Source organism: Onychomys torridus, chromosome 6 (assembly GCF_903995425.1).
Source record: "Onychomys torridus chromosome 6, mOncTor1.1, whole genome shotgun sequence".
Classification (NCBI taxonomy): domain Eukaryota; kingdom Metazoa; phylum Chordata; class Mammalia; order Rodentia; family Cricetidae; genus Onychomys; species Onychomys torridus.
The window spans coordinates 77,503,498-77,522,992 of NC_050448.1; the positions used below are offsets into that span (position 1 = coordinate 77,503,498).

At 42.6% G+C, this 19,495-nt stretch overlaps 1 protein-coding gene across 1 annotated transcript; it reads left to right on the forward strand.

Moving 5' to 3' along the window:
• The first annotated feature begins 8,952 nt into the window (after positions 1 to 8,952).
• On the forward strand, positions 8,953 to 18,038 carry Sike1 (suppressor of IKBKE 1). The gene is made up of 5 exons (XM_036191443.1): positions 8,953 to 9,179; positions 9,367 to 9,472; positions 10,692 to 10,834; positions 11,872 to 11,985; positions 16,135 to 18,038. Exons 1-5 carry the CDS (start codon positions 9,021 to 9,023, stop codon positions 16,234 to 16,236), a joined length of 624 nt encoding a protein of 207 aa, XP_036047336.1. The 5' UTR covers positions 8,953 to 9,020; the 3' UTR covers positions 16,237 to 18,038.
• Positions 18,039 to 19,495: the final 1,457 nt, after the last annotated feature.

Consider the following 19,495-nt stretch of genomic DNA (forward strand, 5'->3'; position numbering starts at 1 on the left):
CTTACCACAGCAACTGATGTATAAACAAGAGTCAATAAATATTTGTTGAATCCAAAACACATATTCTGAAGTATTTTCCTCTCTTTCAATTTTTCATTTTATTTATTATTCTTATTTGAATATGAGTGTATGCATGCCACAACATGAGCCTCTATGCCAGATGATAACTTTGAAGAGTACATTCTCTCTTTTCATCATGAGGTACAGGAATCAAACTTAGGTTCTCAGGTGCTTAAGAACCACTGTTACCTGTTGAGCCATCTCACCAGCCTCTTCCTCGTTTTCTTTTTTTTTTTCTTTCTTCCTTAAGATTTATTCATTATGTATATTCTATACAGTGTTCTGCCTGCATGTGTCCCTGCAGGCCAGAAGAGGGAACCAGATGTCATTATAGGTGGTTGTGAGCCACCATGTGGTTGCTGGGAATTGAACTCAGGACCTCTGGAAGAACAGTTAGTGCTCTGAACCACTGAGCCATCTCTCCAGCCCCTCTTCATTTTCACGTTGTTTCTACTACATTATGTAATACAGACTTTTCAGAATAATCGATGGAAAATGTCAAGGACATTTCTACCTGTTGATAACTACTTTGTCCAAAGTTGCTTACCAAAAGCAGCTTGGGGAGGAAAGGGTTTATTTGGCTTACATATCCCAATTCCAGTTCACATTGAGGAAACCCAAGGCAGAGACTGAAAAACGGTGAGAATCAGAAAGCAAGAACTGAAACAGAGGGGTACTGCTCAGTCAGTGGCTTGCTTTTTATACCCCAGGGACACCTGCCCAGTGATGACACCATTCAATGTGGTCTGGACCCTCTCACGTCAATCATTAACAACAACTAAAAAACTGCCCCCATTTGCTTGCCTACAGTCCAATCTGATGGAGCGTTTTCTCAATTGAGGTTCCCTCTTCCCTGATGACTCACAAACCATAACCAGCACATAACATTTTTTCTAAAGATTAATGGTTGTTTTGTTAGATTTATGCTAAGTGGAATGTTGCTGTTGTTGTTGGGGAAAGTGGCTTTCGTAGTAATAGAGACCCAACCCAGGGCCTCAAACATGCTAGGCAAGTGTCCATCATCAAGTTATGTCCCTGTCCCCAGCAGCTGTCTTATTTTTCAAAACGACTCAAAAACCATGGCTTCTAAATAACACTAGATGACATTTTTTAAAAAGATTTATTTATTATGTACACAGAAGAGGGCACCAGATCTCACTACAGATGGTTGTGAGCCACCATGTGGTTGCTGGGAATTGAACTCAGGACCTCTGGAAGAGCAGTCGGTGCTCTTAACCTCTGAGCCATCTCTCCAGCCCCTAGATGACATTTTATGAAGTTGCTCTAGTGGTCTTTTACATATACATTCTAAACATATCAATAAAATCATCATGAAGGCTGGAATGATGATCTGAACTCAGATCCCCAGTACTCAATGAAGCCAGCATGGCGGTGCCTATATGGGGAACTGTGGCCAAACAGTTTAGCCAATCCATGAGCTCTAGGGCCAGTAACAGACACTGCACCAAAAAGTGAGGTTGGAGGTAGGAGTAAGCAGGGGGCTCATTGGGTAAAACACGTTGTCTTGTGAGCCTCACAGCTTGGTTTGTGTTCCCTGAACTAGATAAAGATAGAAAAGAACAGACCTCACAAAGCTGTCCTCTGACCTCCTCACAGGCATGGTGGCATGCTCCACACAGCATGAACACACATCATGCACACACAATAATAATAATTTAAAAAGTGGAGAGTGTTGCAAGATACCCTAACCCACTTCTGGCCTACACACACACACACACACACACACACACACACACATACACACACACCTTCACACAAAAGGGTTTTAGAGGTTTTTTTTGTTATGTGGATAAGTATTTTGCCTGTGTGTGTGTGTGTGTGTGTGTGTGTGTGTGTGTGTATCACATACCTGCCTGTTGACTGTAGAAGTCAGAAGAAGGCATCAAATCCCCAGGAACTGTAGTTATGGATGGTTGTGAGCCACCATGTTAGTGCTGGGAACTGAACCAGGGTCCTCTGTGTGAGCAATATATTCACTTACAACTTCCACCCAAAAAAAAGTATTTTAACAATCACTATGTAGAAATTAATTTCAAGGACAGTAATTTTTCTAATGAAACCTCAGCACAATTTTTCCATCTAGAGAATTAGGAAAATGAATACTGCCTGATACCTTTTTCATAATAGCAGTCAAAAGTATACAGGCACTTAACAGGGCTGGAGCAATGGTTCAGCCATCAAGAACACTTGCTGCTCTTGCAGAGTACCGGGGTTCAGTTCCCCATATCCACCTGGCATCTAACAGCCATCTGTGACTTCAGGTCCAGGGGATCCAACACTCCAACACTCCTTTCTGATCTCCACAGGAACAGGCACGTATATGGTACACACACACACACACACACACACACACACACACACACACACGTAAAACATACATATGAAAACTAAAAATAAAATAGAAAAATCAGAGCACATATTAAGAGAACTCACAAAAAAAACAAAAAACAAAAAAAAAAGCCACTGGATGAAATGTCCAAATAAACTGCCTTTGTGTGAATTAAAGAGCTGAACAGTATCAATGAGAATTTGAGACCCTTACATTTTACTTAAAATCTCATTTTTGTTTTTAGACTGTCAGATATTTTGTATATTTTATAGAAAGCCGACTAAATACTGTCATTTAATTGCACTCCCTAGTCAATCGTGTGTTTGGCACAATGGTGCAGAAACGCACGTGATGCCTGGCTCAGGCAGCTTCTCTCTTTCCTTTTGTGTCCCTGCACAGCTGGGAGCCTTCCTTTGAGGCTCTGACAGTTTGCTTTGTGTCATGGGCACGGATGGATCAGCTTAGGCTCTGAGTCCAAGGGGAAAGTATTCACGTTTTGAATGCAGTGTTTATAACTACAAGGCACTTTTATTTATACTAATGCCAGAGTCTGAATGGGCATTTCAAAATTATCCGTGGGGGTGAATGTTTGCCTTTACTATTCTTTTCTTTTTTTTTTTAAACTAAATCAACGGATCCTCTCTTAGGACCTCTTCTGGTTCCTGCTACAGTGAGTATGAATCACTCTGATGAGATGCAGGCATGCTGCTAATAGTTATTAAAAGCATTAAAGCATTAACCTTTAGCAACCTCATTTTTCACTTGGTACACACATTTAAGTATTTTTATCAAGCTGAAGCTAAACACTAAGAATTCAAGTTAAAAAAATGATCCGTTCTCTTTGGTCTAATAGGAAAACATGATAAAAAGTGAAGGCTTTGGAAAAATGAGGCAGTATAAATAGTTGTTTTAGGGTTAATTAACATAAATCTATCCCCTTGTGACTGTGGAAATGAAGATGCCAGAGAGGAACTGACTTAGAAAATCCACAACAATTATTTGATATTCAGAATTTAAGATTAAAGAATTGTGGATATCAGAAATTTCTTTGTTATATATTGAATATGAATACTAGATTAAAATTTTCAGATCACAATATTGAACATAGAAAGCCACTATGAAAACATAGCTCAGTAGAGGACATGCAGTCATTCACAGCATTTCTCAACAATAAGTTCTCAACAACAGGTATTAATATCAGTCCCAAAGCCCTTCCCACTCGACAATAAACAAGGACTTCTACTGGTTACTAAAGGAATGCCAAAAATAAATAAAACATAGTCCTTTCAGGGTGAAAAGTAAAACATGTATACATACATACTACACAGGGTAGACTGGGATAACCACTGCATAGACAAAGAATCACAAGGACTGAGCAAAAGAAGAAATAATTTGTATTTCCCACAATAAACATTTATAGTTGACATTATTCATTTTATCTACTTAGCATCAGAGCTTTTGACTATTTTCAGAAAATTTCCCTACCTATTATTCTTATTCAGTATGGCCCTACTTCCACTATAGAATTTTAACTATCCTCCCTTCCAGCTGAAACACTAGCCTACGAGTTAAGTTCAACTGATCAGACATTAATTTCAAAACCATCCCAGTAAAAAATATAATTATAAATGAAATAAGTAGTCTAAGAAAAAAAGCACCATTTGTGACAGTATGAAATGAAGGAATTAATCAAAACTGAGGTTGTCTTAGTTTTGTTTCATGTTACTGTGATAAAATACCCTGACAAGAGCACCATGGGGGAAAGTCTGTTTTAGCTCACAGTTGTGGATCACAGTCCATCATAACAGGGATGCCAAAGCCATCTTAACAGGGATGCCAAGGCCATCATAACAGGGATGCCAAAGCAGCAGGACCTGGGAAGCAGCTAGTCACACCCACAGTCAAGAGCAGAGGGACAATAAATACACACACATTTGCTGGTGCTCAGTTCACTGTTTTCTCTACTCTTTTTTTTTATTTTTAAATTTTGTGTGTATGTGTTGCTTCGTTTACATGCATATCTGTATGCCTGTATACCACCTGTGTGCCTGGTGCGCATAGAGAGCAGAAGGCATTGGGTCCCCTGGAACTGGAGTTACAGATGATTGTGAGAGACCATGTGTATTCTAGGAGTTGAACCCAGGTCCTCTGCAAGAGCAGTCATTGCTCTTAACCTCTGAGACATCTTGTCAGCCTCTACTTTCTTCACTCTTATACAGTTTAGGAGTTCCCTGGCTAGGGAATGATGCTACCCACAGTGAGTGAGTCTTCCCACCGCAATTAATACAATCAAAGATAATTCCCCACAGACATGTCTGTGGGACAATTTGAACTAGACCAGTCTCCTTGGGACTCTCCAGATTTTTCCAGTTGACAATTAAGACAGAGAGTTTGCAAAAGCTTACTCTAATGAAAGAAGCTTGAATTGAGGTTCAAAAGATGAGAGATATTTGAGGTTGTGCTTTAAATGATCGTAGTCATAAATAAAAGAATACATCAGGCTAGTGTGCAGAAAAATATTTCATTTCTTGAAACTATAAGACACAAGAAAACATCTGTTGGGCATGGTGGCACACACATTTAATCCCAGCTTTCAGAAGGCAAAGACAGACAGATCTCTGTGAGTTCAAGGCCAGCATGGTCTAATGTTGTGGAACTTTAAAGATGTGTTATATTTGTTCATGCTGTGGAACATAAGATGCAAAGATGTGTTGCATTCTTTTATGCTGCATTTGTTTAACTCAGTGAAGCTGTATTACTTCACCTGTCTAAAACACGTGATTGGTCAAATAAAGAGCTCAATGTCCAATAGCAGGACAGGAGAGGGATGAGAGGGGCTGACATGCAGAGAGAATGGATAGGAGGAGAAATATGGGAAGAGGAGATTGGGGAGCAAAAGAAGGAGAAGGAGAGGAGGATGCAAGGGGCCAGCCACCCAGCTACACAGCAAGCCATGGAGTAAGAAGTAGAGGAAGGTTTATAGGATAAAGATAAAAGATAAAGAGGCAAAAGACAGATGGGATAATTCAAGAAAAGCTGGCTAGAAATAAGCCAGGCTAAGGCTGAACATCATAAGAAAGAATAAGACTTCGTGTGATTTATTTGGGAGCTAGGTGGCAGGCCCCAAAGAGCCAAAAGAGTTGAAAAACAAAACAACAACAACAACAACAAACCTACAGTCTACAGAGTGAGTTCTAGAACAGCTAGGGCAACATGGGGATAGGGACCGCAGTCTCCCCTTGGTACTTCAAAGAGAAATCATTTCAAGAGAGAGCGAGAGAGGAAAAATATATTTGAAGAACTTAGAAAGCCAAGATTCACAAAAGAAAGGATGATCTTAAGGGAACAGTGCACAGTGATCTCCAACCTGGTACCAACCCTGGCTGTTTACATGTGCCTAAAACACAGAAAACAGCCAATGACTAGCCAGTATAGCTATGATGGGGAAGAGGAGGAGGAGGAGGAGGAGGAGGAGGAGGAGGGTGATGATGATGATAAAAGATACTTTGGGAGACAGAAAGATGCCTCAACAGTTAAGACCACTTGCTGCTGTTTCAGAGGACTTGGATTCATTCCCTAGCACCATATAGCAGCTCACAACTGCAGGTAACTTCAGTTCCAGGGGGATCTGGTGCCCTCTTCTGGCTCTGATGATACTGCATGCCCACGGTGCACTTACATGCATACAGAGGAAACACTCATATACAGAAAATTTAAAAATGAAAAAACAAAAAGCTAGACATGGTGGAAGATGCCTCTAATCTCAGCACTTGGGAGGCAGAGGCAGGTGATCTCTGTGAGATTGAGACCAGCCTGGTCTACAAAGTGAGTTCCAGGATAGTCAGGGCTACACAAAGAAACGAACAATAATAATAATAACAAAAGGTGCTTTGGGTGGATATACTCAATTTAACTTTTGATACTACTTTTATATTTTTAAGTTTCATTACTTTTTAAGTTTATTTTCAGTACAAACACATGTTAGAGGACAGTCTGCTGACAGTTCTCTCCACTTACGGATCTCAGGATGGAATTTAGGCTGTGAGGCTGAGGAGCAATAACCTGCACCCTCTGAGACATCTCACCAGCCTACTCTTATTCTCTTTAATAAAGATGACACATTAAGTCAAATCCACCAGAAAATCCCTCCTCTGCTTTTTCAAGGGGGAAAAAGATTTTTTAAAAAAAGGATACCCAAAAAACACCCACATTGTGTAGGAGTCACTTGACATTCCTTAACCTTTACTAAGAATACTGACAATCTTGAAACCTTGCAGAAACATTGGCAATAGTCCAGAAGTGGAATCTCACTACACAGCCACTGATGAGCCGCAGGGGAATAGCAAAACAGAAGTCATAACTCTTCTAGTATGCCCCACATATGCATAAACTAATCATGAATTTTAAATTTCATTTATTTAAAGAAAGAGAGAGGGAGGGTTAGTTCAGGTGCCTGCCTGGAGGTCAGAGGAAAACTCCTGGGCATGGTGCTCTCCTACCAACTTGTAGGAGCCAGGGGTCAAACTCAGGTTGTCAGCCTGTGTGCAAGAGCCTCTAATTGCTGAGCAATCTCACTCGGCTTATTTTTTATCATTTATTTATTTTGGGGGTTTGGGGACAGAGGACAACTTATCAGTGCAACCTGGGGATAGAACTCAGGCAAGCACCTTTACCCAATGAGCTCTTGATGACCATAAAAGATTTTATAGAGGAAAAAAGTAAGCAAATAAACTTATCCAATTCAATTTTCTAATTTATTAAAAGTTGAATTTGTTCTGTTCATGGAAATTGCTGTTTATATTGGGTTTTGTTTGGGGTTTTGTTGTTTTGTCTTATTTGAGACAGGGTTTCTCTGTGTAGATTTGGTTGTCCTGGAACTCACTCTGTAGCCAAGGCTGGCTTCAAATTCACAGAGATCTGCATGCCTCTGCGTCCCCAGTGTTGGAATTAACCGTGTGTCATCATGGCCCACTGGTTTTTGTCCCTACTGACTCCCACAAGTCCCCTGTCTTCTACACTCATATCTATGGCTATCCCAAGACAACAAAAACCAATGAAAGATGATCTGGAGAGTTATACTTCTTGGGTGCGTTCTACTAGATAAGCGAACTGCCACCTCAGTTGTGTATCATTACATCCCTGAGTATCACATTCCTAAGTCCACTGCCACCTGGGAAGTATACTCCGGTATTTTTGCATATAGTCCCAGAGTTCTACAATCCTCACAATCTAATCTTAAAGCATTCACAGCATCCCAAAACACAGCTTCAATTTGAGACCCAAAGTACTAGTGTGTGTGTGTGTGTGTGTGTGTGTGTGTGTGTGTGCGCGCGCGCGCGCATGAAGGATCCAACAGGTACAATCAAAAATACAAATATAGTGCCAAATATGTAAGAAACCAATCAACTAGCCTGTCCACAAGTTTGATATCATACACTGAGCCAGCATCAAGGGAGGTCCCTCACTCCTCACCTTTCACTGTTGGCAAACTGAAAACCTGTTCCCATCTCAGCCCTTTCAAATTATGCTTGTATGCCTTAGTTATGGTTATTTGGTATACTAGCATGACCTTCAAGTGTCCCCCAACTTCTCCAGAAATGAGGGGATCTTTATCCCTTAATACCCAACTCACATAATCTAAGCCCTCATTTTGTATGACTTCAAGGGAGTTTTCCACTGAAGTATTTCTAAGAATCCTGGGAAATGCTCCCTACAAAATGTATACAAATACATCCTAGTCTTTGTTGAAAACTTATTCCAGGCTATTATTGTTTCTCCAAAGTTCTCTTCCTTCTGTATGAATATTATTCCATTTTCCCAGAGGCAATCTGTTAACACATTTTTACAAGTGTAAAATTTTTACAATAGGCACTGCCCGAAACCCCAAAATACAGCTAATATTACGTTTGTAAATTTCATTGCTGAACTCGAGATAAAAGAGACGGTAGCATGGGGTGGTTGGGGGAGCGGGGGAGATGATTCTTAGGAACAAAACATTACTATTATTGCCCCAGAGAGAAAGAGAGAGAGAGAGAGAGAGAGAGAGAGAGAGAGAGAGATATGCCTGTTTGCACACACAGGTGCAGTTGTGTATGTGGAGGTCAGAGGACAACCTCAGATGCCATTCCTCAGCCATTGTTCAGCTTTTAAAGGAAGGAGAAGGAAGGGAGGGAAGAAGAGAGGAGAGGAGGAAGGGAAGGGGTGGGAAGGAAGAGGAAGGGCACTGAGGCAGGGAGGGAGGGGGGAAGGAGAGGTTCCAGTGTGTTTTACCACTTGTTGGGGGGTGAGGGGGGATGTTTATCAGTTTGTTGAAATCCCATGACAAACCACATCAATCAAAACCAGAAGAAAAGGAGAACTGAGACCGGAACAGCTGTAACATCGTGAAGAACCAGGATGTGGCACCAAGCCGACCTCGGCTGCTCCACCCAAAAAAGGCTGTGGCTAAACCAGAGGTTACCACGAATCCAGCACTGCGCAGGCGCCGACCGGGCTGCCGAGGCGCCTTTAAAGCGTTGCCCGGAAGTGACGCGATCGCGCTGATCCCCAAACTGGGGAAGGGTGAGCGAATCGCTGAGGCCAGCGGGCCGGGCGGGCGTCCTCGGCCACGATGAGCTGCACGATCGAGAAGATCCTGACGGACGCCAAGACGCTGCTGGAGCGGCTGCGCGAGCACGATGCGGCGGCCGAGTCGCTGGTGGACCAGTCGGCCGCGCTGCACCGGCGGGTGGCGGCGATGCGGGAGGCGGGCGCCGTGCTGCCCGAGCAGGTCGGGCCGGGCCGCGCCCTGGGGTGGGTGCGACAGGGAGCGGTCGGGTGGGGTCGCCGCCTGATTTATCCCGGTCTGGAGGGCAGGGCGGGCGTGAGAACTTCCTCTGTGATGGGTGGGACTGCTGCCGCCTCAGCAGCACCTGTCTGGGTTTGCAGCGGCTTAATCTGTCTGTCTGTCTGTCCAGTATCAAGAGGATGCACCCGATGTGAAGGACATGTCTAAATATAAACCCCACATTCTGCTGTCTCAAGAGAATACCCAGATTAGAGACTTGCAGCAAGAAAACAGAGGTTAGTCGGGCGTGTGTGTGTGTGTGTGTGTGTGTGTGTGTGTGTGTGTGTGTCTGTCTGTGCGCGCGCGCGCGCAGGATTTTTTTTTCCCATGTCTGGTAATAATTTGGACATTCACAAGAGTGCACATCTCATATCTAGATCTAGGGTCAGTGCTTAAGAAGGTCATATGGTAACAGTAAAACCTATTAGATTACTTTTTTTTCTTTTATTTTTTTATATTTATTTATTTTGTATACAGCATATATGACTGCTGGCCAGAAGAAGGCGCCAGATCTCCTTACAGATGGTTGTGAGCCACCATGTGGGTGCTGGGAATTGAACTCAGGACCTCTGGAAGAGCAGCCAGTGCTCTTAACCTCTGAGCCCTCTCTCCAGCCCTAGATTACTCTTTTTTAAGTCTTCTGAGCGATGGATGACTTTGAAAGAGTTGTTCAGTAGAGCTGAGTTGTTAGATGACTTGGGGCTGGGCACATACCAGATGGAGGCGTATATAACTAAAGTTCAGAGTCTATAAATGTAATATTTTAATATTAATTAAAGTGAACACTGAAGTTAAGGTCGAGGTGGTTTTTATTTTTGTTTTATGTTCCTGTGCAAGATGGATGGCTAGAACTTTTTCTCCAAAATACACATTCTTAGGGCTGGTCATGACAGCAGCACGGCCGTTGTCTTACAGAGACCTCTTACATCTTCCATTCCATTATATTCCCAACCCAAGTATTCACACAATGCAGTTAAGAGACAGGTTCACATTCGCCAACAAGATGCCTCAGCAGGTAATGGCACCAGCTAGAAGGCCTGAAGAACCGTGCCTAAGGACCTGAGTTCTAGTCCAAGGACTCACATGGTGGAAGGAGAGAACTGAGTCCTGCAAGTTGTTCTCTGACCTCACATGTACACTGTGGTGTTCGCACTCCAATCAACAAAATAACTTTTTTTTTCAATGCGCTCATTTTGCTTCTAAGTCTTAAGTAAATTAGAAAACTGAATTCAAATCCGTGTCTTGTGATTGCATATCCCATGTTACTTCTACAAAACTCAACTGTCTAGAAAGTTGTTCTTCAGGTAGACTTGACTCACTTCCGTGGGCTTGAATATAGATTGCCAGCTTTGGATCCACAATACCCCATGGAGTATCAGAAAGCCCCAGCTGTTAGGAGGTTTGCCTTGGGACCTGTTACAGACACCATTGCCCAAATGTTTGCTTTTTTGTTAGAGCTGTGGGTTTCCTTGGAGGAGCACCAGGATGCTTTGGAACTCATCATGAGCAAGTACCGGAAACAGATGTTACAGTTAATGGTTGCGAAAAAAGCAGTGGACACGGAACCAGTCCTGAAGGCTCGCCAGTCTCACTCTGCAGTAAGAAAACACCGACAAACAAATTCTAAATAAGCCATACGGGACTCTTGAGGCCGTTGTTTTGTTTGCAGAAAAGCACGTTCCTCTCTCGTGGTTTTCTTGTTCGCTCTGTCTGGCTGAGGCTTTGTGAGGATACAAATGTAAGAAGGGGATGAGGGGCTCCCCACATCCTGTTGAGAGGTACCGCCTCCCTCACCAAGATCTCTTTCAACCTGAGACAGGATGAGTTGGAGTTCTAGGCTAGCCTGGGCTGCATAGCAAGCTAGATGGCAAGCATGATGGCAGCTAGTGTTGAAAGTGAATGCTTGGCTGATTATTACTTGTATATTCTACTAAGCTACAAGTTTTGTACTTAAGGGGGCATGAGTTCAGTTTTATCTGTATCTTCTGCATAGCAAGCAGTCACTGACTTCACTAAATTACTCACATTCTGTTGCTGGGGACGTGGGGTGGGGGGGAGAGTTTTGTTTATTTTATGGCGGTTCTTACATTTTAACTACTGTTTACTTTGGAAAAACAGTAGCTATTTTTCAGTTTGTAGGTGCTTCCGTGTTATATATTTGCACATAGTATGTATTCTAACCTACAGTTCTTAAACTGGAAACTGCTATTTACTACAGTGAAAGGTGTTTCATGGAGGCGTTTTACTGACAAGTTTTAGGGAACTGGAATGTTTTAAATATCTAAATATTTGAGTTATTATCTGTTTTTTGTTTTGTTTTGAGGCTAGGTACCATTTAGTACAGGCTGGCATCCGCCCTCCCCAGCCTCCCAGGGACAGGATTGCAGGTGTGTGCTACCACACTTAGCACCTGCACATCAATGCTCTTTTGAAAAGTGGGAATTATTTGAAATACCACAGATGTATATTATTATGGCTCAAAATATAGGGTAATTGAAGTGTAACTTCTGTAGCATGTACTAAATGAACCCCTCCCGGCTTATTTCTGCAAGGTTTTTGATAGATTGAAAATTCATAGCGTGCATGTTTTTTGTGGTCTTCATAATAAGCACTATTTTCCATCTTGTTTTCACAGGAAATAGAAAGTCAGATTGATCGAATCTGTGAAATGGGAGAAGTGATGAGGAAAGCCGTTCAGGTGGATGACAATCAGTTTTATAAGATTCAGGAAAAACTAGCTCAACTAGAGGTAAGGGGTTGATGTTTTAAGTTCACCCTTTTTCTCTCTTTCAGTTATTTTGTTAAGTTCACCGTTTCTCTAACGATTTTTATAGGACTCAGAATATGTCATCACTACACTATCACTACAGTGTATTAATATTTTCCTTTTTACAAGAATGTCTCGGGGTTGGGGATTTAACTCAGTGGTAGAGCACTACACAAGGCCCAGGGTTCGATCCTCAGCTCCACAAAAAAAAAAAAAAAAAAAAGTCTCTAAAAAGCTGGGGAGGGGAAGAGTGTCTGAGAATGTGGCCTGAACTGGCCCTAAAACTAAAGATTATCCTGCATCAACCTCCTGTGTTGCCTTGGTAGTGTTATGCTAACAGTAATACTAGCAGTATTGATGTTCTCTGTGTCCTAATGATTTAAAATTACAATTTCTTCTTTATGCCCGTTTCAGGGGGAAAAAAAAATGCAGTCAGCAGCAATCAATGAAAATGCCAGTTGTGGGGCTGGGCCAGAGCTTGATTGGGGAAATGCTTGTGTGGCGAGCAAAAAGCCCTGAGATATATCAGTACCACAGATATACTGAATGTGATGGTGCATAGCTGTAACCCTAGCTTTTGGGAGATAGCAGTTGAGATTATATATATATATATATAGAACCATAATAGGAAATCAAATAGATAATATTTAAGCTCAATGATCAAGAAATAGCAGTACAGAAGCCTGGCAGTGGTGGCTCACACCTTTTATCCCAGCACTCAGGAGGCAGAGGCAGGTGGATCTCTGAGTTCAAGGCCAGCCTGGGCTACAGGGTGAGTTCCAGGATAGCCAGGACTATTCAAAGAAACTCTGTCTCAGGAAAAACAAAAAACAAAAAAACAAGTGGGGTTGGAGAGATGGCTCAGTGGTTAAGAGCACTGGCCAGAGGACCCAGGTTCAATTCCAGCACCCACATGGTGGCTCATAACTGTCTCTAACTGCTGACACAGCAAATAGTGCACAGATGCACATGTGGGCAAAACATCCATACACATAAAACCAAGAGATCTTTTCAGAAAATAACTAGTATATCACAAAAGAAAGGTGTGGGAGTGAGGCTAGGAGTGTAGCTCGGTTACTACTGAAGTGCTTGCTTAGTGTTTGTGAGGCCCTGGGTCAGACCCCCAGCACTTTATGAACTAGATTTGGCAGCACACACCTACAGGTGTTAGTGACAGGAAGAGTGAGTGTCTTGAGGCCAATCTGGGATACTTAGTGAGTTTAAGTACAACCGCTGCTGTATAAGACCCTGTCTCAAAAAAACATATAGGGGCTGGAGAGGTGGTTCAGCAATTAAGAGCGCTTGCTACCCTTGGGAGGACCTGGGTTTGCTTTCCAACACTTACATGACTGCTTACAATCATCCCTAACTAATTCCAGGGAATCTGACTCTCTTTCCTGATCTCCAAAGATACCAGGCATGCATGTACTACACATACACGCAAGCACGCACGCATGCATGCATGCATACAAACACACAATGTGAATAAAACTATGGTTTTATTTTTTAATGTTATTTTATGTGTATGAGTATAAAAATAAGAAGAGAATACATTTCAGCAGGGGATTTGAAGGTTTGATTGCTTATTTCAAGTGCTGTTGTGGGACCTTTAAGAAATTCCAAACAGTGGCTCATGCCTTTAATCCCAGCACTCGGGAAGCAGAGGCCAGCAGATCACTATGAGTTTGAGGCCAGGCTGGTCTACAGAGTGAGTTCCAGGACAGCCAAGACTGTTTCACAGGGAAACCCTGTCTTGAAGAAAAAGAAGAAAAGAAAAAGAAAGAAATTCCAAACAGGAAAAGATAAGGTCCCTGTCCAGATCTAGTGAAGGAAGGACATAGTAGGAAATGGTATGTAAGTGTTAGAAGAAAGAGTCAGAAGATGGAGACCAAAGGGATGCTCAGCAGTTAAGAGCACTCACTTACTGCTCTTGCAGAGGACCCAGTTCCCACAGCCACGTGGCGGGTCAGAACCATCTGTAACTCCAGTTCCAGGAATCTGCCGCCTCTTCTGGCATTCAGATGGTGCACAGACATAGGTGCAAGCAAAACACACACACGGGGTTGGGGATTTAGCTCAGTGGTAGAGCGTTTGCCTAGCAAGCACAAGGCCCTGGGTTCGATCCTCAGCTCCACATTAAAACACACACACACACACACACACACACACACACACACACACACCTAGTGAAAAGGACTCCAGAGTACTGAGTTTCTGTGGTAAAGGACTTGATCATGCTGTTCCACCTTTTGGGGAAGCTAGAAATGCTCTAGTTCATCAGTGTGTCCTGTAAAGATCTGGGCACGGCTGCACACACCTGAAATCCCAGCACGTAGGAGATAGAAAGAAACAGGAGAGTCAAGAGTTTCAGTTCAGCCTGCACTACATCAGACACTATATCAAAATAGAGAGAATTTTCGACAGACATGGTAAAGATGGAGTGTAAGCTGTCATATCTAGATAGAAATCAAAGGAAGTGATAGGTGTCAAGCACCAAAAGTACTAGTTGAATTATGAACCAGATGGATGGCTCAATATTTAAGAGCACCTGTTGCTCTTACAAAGGACCTGGGTGCAGCATGAATCTTAAAAGTACTTGTTAATGAAATCAAACCTGAGGCCAGTTATTGGGGTGAATCCTGGAATATCAGAGAAACAGAACAAGCCACGGCTATCTCACCTTGCTAGTTCCTCAGGTGATTCTGTTGCCTCAGGCTGGAAGCTTCTGAGTCCTCATCCAGATTGAATCTCAGCTGAACTGTGTGGCTCCAAAACCTGAACGCTGAACCAACCAAATGCTTAACTAACCAAATGCTTAACTAACCAAATGCTTAACTAACTACATGCTTTACTCACTACATGCTTTTCTCCTTAGTTCCTGGTCCTCACACCTTATATACCTTTCTCTTTCTGCCCCCACTCCCTGGGATTAAAGGCGTGGGTCACCATGCTTAGCTATTTCTAAAGTGGCCTTGAACTCAGATCCAGCTAGCTCTATCTCCCAAGTGCTGGGATTAAAGGTGTGTACCACCACCGCCCAACTTCTGCTATAGCTTACTCTTCCCATTTTCTAGCCACCATTTTTGGCTTTGTTCTAGTGGCTGGCTGTTCTCTGACCCCAGATATGTTTATTTCAAGGAACACACAATATTTTGGGGAACACAATACCACCACACCTGGGTTCCATTCCAAGCACCCATGTGGTAGTAACTCACAACTTAGGTAACTCTACACCCAGAGCATCCAATGTCTAGGGTACCAGGCATTCACATGGTGCCCAGACATACATGCAGGCAAAATACTCATACACATAAAATAATAAAATAAATCTAAAAAGAAAAAAAAATTATCATTTAAGGTCCAGGTGCAATGGTGCATGCCTCTTATTTCAATACTCAGGAGGCAGAGGTAGGCAGACATTTGTGAGTTTAGGCCAACCTGATCTGTGTATCATATTGTAGGCCAGCAAAGTCCACTTACTGAAGCCGGGTGGTGGTGGCGCACACCTTTAATCCCAGCACTTGAGAGGCAGAGGCAGGAGGATCTCTGTGAGTTCGAGACCAGCCTGGTCTACAGAGTGAGATATAGGACAGGCACCAAAACAACACAGAGAAACCCTATCTTGGGAAAAAAAAATCAAAAAAAAAAAAAAAAAAGTCCACTTAGTGAGACTCTGTCTCAAAAATATTTTTTGGGTCCTGGAGAGATGGCTCAGAGGTTAAGAGCACTGACTGTTCTTCCAGAGGTCCTGAGTTCAATTTCCAGCAACCACATGGTGGCTCACAGTCATCTCTAATGAGATCTGGCGCCTTCTTCTGTATACATAATAAATAAATAAGTAAATCTTTAAAAAAACAAAGAAAAAAATTTTTTGAGGCAGGGTTTCTCTGTGTAGTTTTGCACCTTTCCTGGAACTCACTCTGTAGCCCAGGCTGGCCTCGAACTCACAAAGATCCGCCTGGCTCTGCCTTTCAAGTGCTGGGATTAAAGGCGTGTGCCACCACTGCCCGGCCTCAAAAATACTTTTTAATCATTTAAAACTTTAAAGATAATTTTCTTCTTTCTGGCCCCAAGTAACATGTTCTGACACAGTTTAGCAGTTAAAACACAGGAAATGTCTTCTCTCCCCAGCTTGAAAATAAGGAACTTCGGGAGTTATTGTCCGTTAGCAGCGAGTCTCTTCAGGTTGGAAAGGAAAACTCTGTGGACCCTGCTTCCCAGCCCATCGAATAACTGGACTTCTGGATGCTGGCTACAGAAGGCCCTTCACGGAGAGAAGTGACTACCTCTCCATAAGACACGTCCTTTCAAGTGTCACAGACTTGAGTTAGTGTTGATGAGAGGTATGAGATGGCAATTCAGAATCGCCACCTCCTAATCATTGTCCACAAAACAGTTTGGGGTGTGTTAGTAAAAGTAGACACGTCTCACCATTCCTTTGTCAGAGACTACGTTCAGTTTTCACTCTGGGACCTGAATTTATATAAACTGCTGTTTTAAGTTCATTTGGATTTTCACATCTCTGAAACTCCAAACATTTTATTATAAGCCAGTGATTTTATTTTATATAGGATTATAAAATTGACTTCTAAGAATTTTTTAAGAGGTTGAACTTTTTAAAGGAAAATGTTTGGTGTAAACCTGGATTTTTTTTTCCCCCACTTGCAAAAGTAACGTGATTCACAGAAGCAGAGCCTCTGAGTCCCGTCACTCATCTGTGGAGTTTGGATTCTCTCTGGTGCTAGGCGTTGACACTTCGTGGTCAGGTGTCTGTTCTCTTAATTGAGAGGATCTGTTACTAGTCCCGGGGAAATAGAGTTGACAACCAGTGACCTGGGTTTGGGTTGTTCTCCTCCCCACAAGGATTGCAGTCATTCAAAGAGTGCCCAGGAACTTGGACCTGCCCCATCTTGTACAGTTCCACGTGAGCACTTGCTTTAAATGCCACTTGATTTAAAAGCTTTTATTTATTTGATCCAGCAATCAACTTGCCTTTTGTTTGACTGGGCAGTCTTCAGCTTAGGTAGTTGGCCAACTGTGAAGAACATGTCATAGATTTCCCACATCACAGTTTGTAGGCACTGTGTCCCACTATTTGATTGGTACATCGCTGTGATGGTGAAGGATGGCCCTGCCTGGATGGCTTATCACAGGCAGTGGTAGTCTGCGGTCTAAGATCTATTTGACTTTTACATGGAAGCACTGTATCTCCCACAGAAAGGACTATATTCCTGATGCCATGCAGGCAATTGGGAACAAACTGAGATTCGGGTGCAGAGAGCGTCTACTAGTCACTTTGTCAGCCTCCCCTGCCCTCCCTAGTTTACTAAAATTTATAAAGAATTCCCTTCACACTATTTGTTTGCCCAAAATGGCTGAAAAAAATCTTAACCCTGTCAGTATTTGCCAATACTAAGCACCATAACACATGAGAAAGATGATATTAAGAAAGATCTAGTGTTTTATATGTCGGAAAACATCTTTTGTATGGTCCAAAGAACTAATTCGAGCTGAAGCAATAAAATCTATCCAGAATGTTCTGAGTCCATCTGATCCCATTAATTCTTACGGACTTTAATTAGAGTAGTGGACAACTCCAGCCATTTGCCTTGAAGTATCCCCTAAGTGCCCAAAGTGTACTCCACAAGCCCATCAGGAACAAGTGTTCTTTACTGCTTGTCAGCTGTCGGTCAAGTCTCATGAAAATGGCAGTGTTACCAGATAGTCTGTTTCAGCAATGTACACAGGAGCCCTTCATCTGCCTTATGTTCCCTCTTTCCATCTTAGCCACCAGAAGAACCTCTCCCTCTTGGTCCTGGGGATATACTGAGCTTTCAGTGCCCCGTGTCATATAAATTATGCCTGGTGTTAATGCTGTGAAGGTAATATAGAGCTGTGTGTTGAATGGAGAAGGAGTGCCTTCACTTGTGTGAAGATGTTAATGTCTCTTGCAGTAGATGGAAGAATTTAGTGTGTGAAATTTTAATATGAAATTATCTTTGCTAATAAAAACCTCTATGGGGAAGATGTGCTAATTTTACTGAGTAATGAGTCTAATTAAGAAGTGTAGAGGGGCTGGGCAGTTTTGGCGCCTTTAATCCTAGCACTTGGGAGGCAGAGGCAGGAGGATCTCTGTGAGTTCAAGGCCAGCCTGGTCTACAGAACGAGTTCCAGGTCAGCCAAGGCTACACAGAGAAACCCTGTCTTGGGAAAGAAAAAAAAAAGAAGTGAGAGGGTTTTTTCAGATCTATAGCAACCGTGTCAAGTGACAGTTCATAAGCAGTCTGCAGTTAGCACAACATATTCACAGTATAACTGTACACATAGCATATTAATAAGGTATTCATTGCACAAGTACCATATGTATAATTTATGGATGGAATCTGAAATTTACATCTTAATAACCATCCCAGAAAATGACAATACTAGTTGAAGACTATGTCTTAGGCCAGTGAGGTGACTCAGCAGGTCAAGGTGCTTGCCATGAAGCCTAATGGCCTGAGTTCAGTCCCCAGAACCCATACGGTGGAAGGTGAGGACTAACTCTTGCTGCTGCGAGTTATCTTCTGACCTCCCCCAAGAACAACAACGTGTGTGCATCGGTCTGTGCAAAGAGGAAGACTTCTTAGGAGTTATATGAGTTGGGGAAAAAACAGACTAAGACTTTAAAAAGAAAAGCATGGTAAAGGGAGTCAAGCCAGTATACATAGAGGGTTGGAGATGTAACAGCTGGTGTGGTGTTGCCTGGTTTTCACAGAGTGTTGGCATTGATACTCAGCACCAGATAAACCTGGCATGATGGCACATGCCTATATTTCCAGAACTTGGAGGCAAAGGCAGGAAAATCAGGAATCCAAAGTCATCCTTGGCTACATAGCAAGTTCAAAACCAGCCTGGGCTACAAGAGACCCTGTCTCAAAAGACAAAACAAAATGCTGTTCATGTAATGATGCAGTATGAAAAATCTGATATAAGTGTATATAGAACACAGAAAGGACTATTTAAACTTGAGAATCCAACAGTTGACAGGGGTTGCTAGGAGTAGACCTAGAAAACAGCTGCAGAAGCAGTCTGGATAGTTCTGCAATGATTATACCTCGTACTGAGGGCTTAGAATCTCCATTTCAGCTATTTACAGTTCCTCACACACTAAGAGGTTCTTATTTGTCCAAAGTAGAGGCAGGATTCACACCCAGGCACTCTTCAGTGCATTTCTTGAGCACGAAGTTAAGATGCCTTCAAATGCCAAATATTATGTGGATCTCATGGATTTTGGTTGGCAAATCTGTTCTTATTCACAGAGGCAAGAGAAACACGATAGCCTGTGTACTGGGCAATACCACGAATTCAGTTTAGTAGGGTCAACTAATAGGAATGTGTTGCCACATGTTTCCTAGAATGTTGTGCGTATGGATGGTCCTCGCTGTGAAGGAGAAAGGGTGCATTTCTTTTCTTTTTTTTTTTTTTCCAGAGCTGAGGACCGAACCCAGGG

Coding starts and splice junctions, on each gene's coding strand:
- Sike1 (XM_036191443.1), top strand. CDS start 9,021: ATGAGCTGCACGATCGAGAAGATCCTGACGGACGCCAAGACGCTGCTG. Junction 9,180..9,366: donor GCGCCGTGCTGCCCGAGCAG/GTCGGGCCGGGC, acceptor CTGTCTGTCCAG/TATCAAGAGGATGCACCCGA. Junction 9,473..10,691: donor CTTGCAGCAAGAAAACAGAG/GTTAGTCGGGCG, acceptor CTTTTTTGTTAG/AGCTGTGGGTTTCCTTGGAG.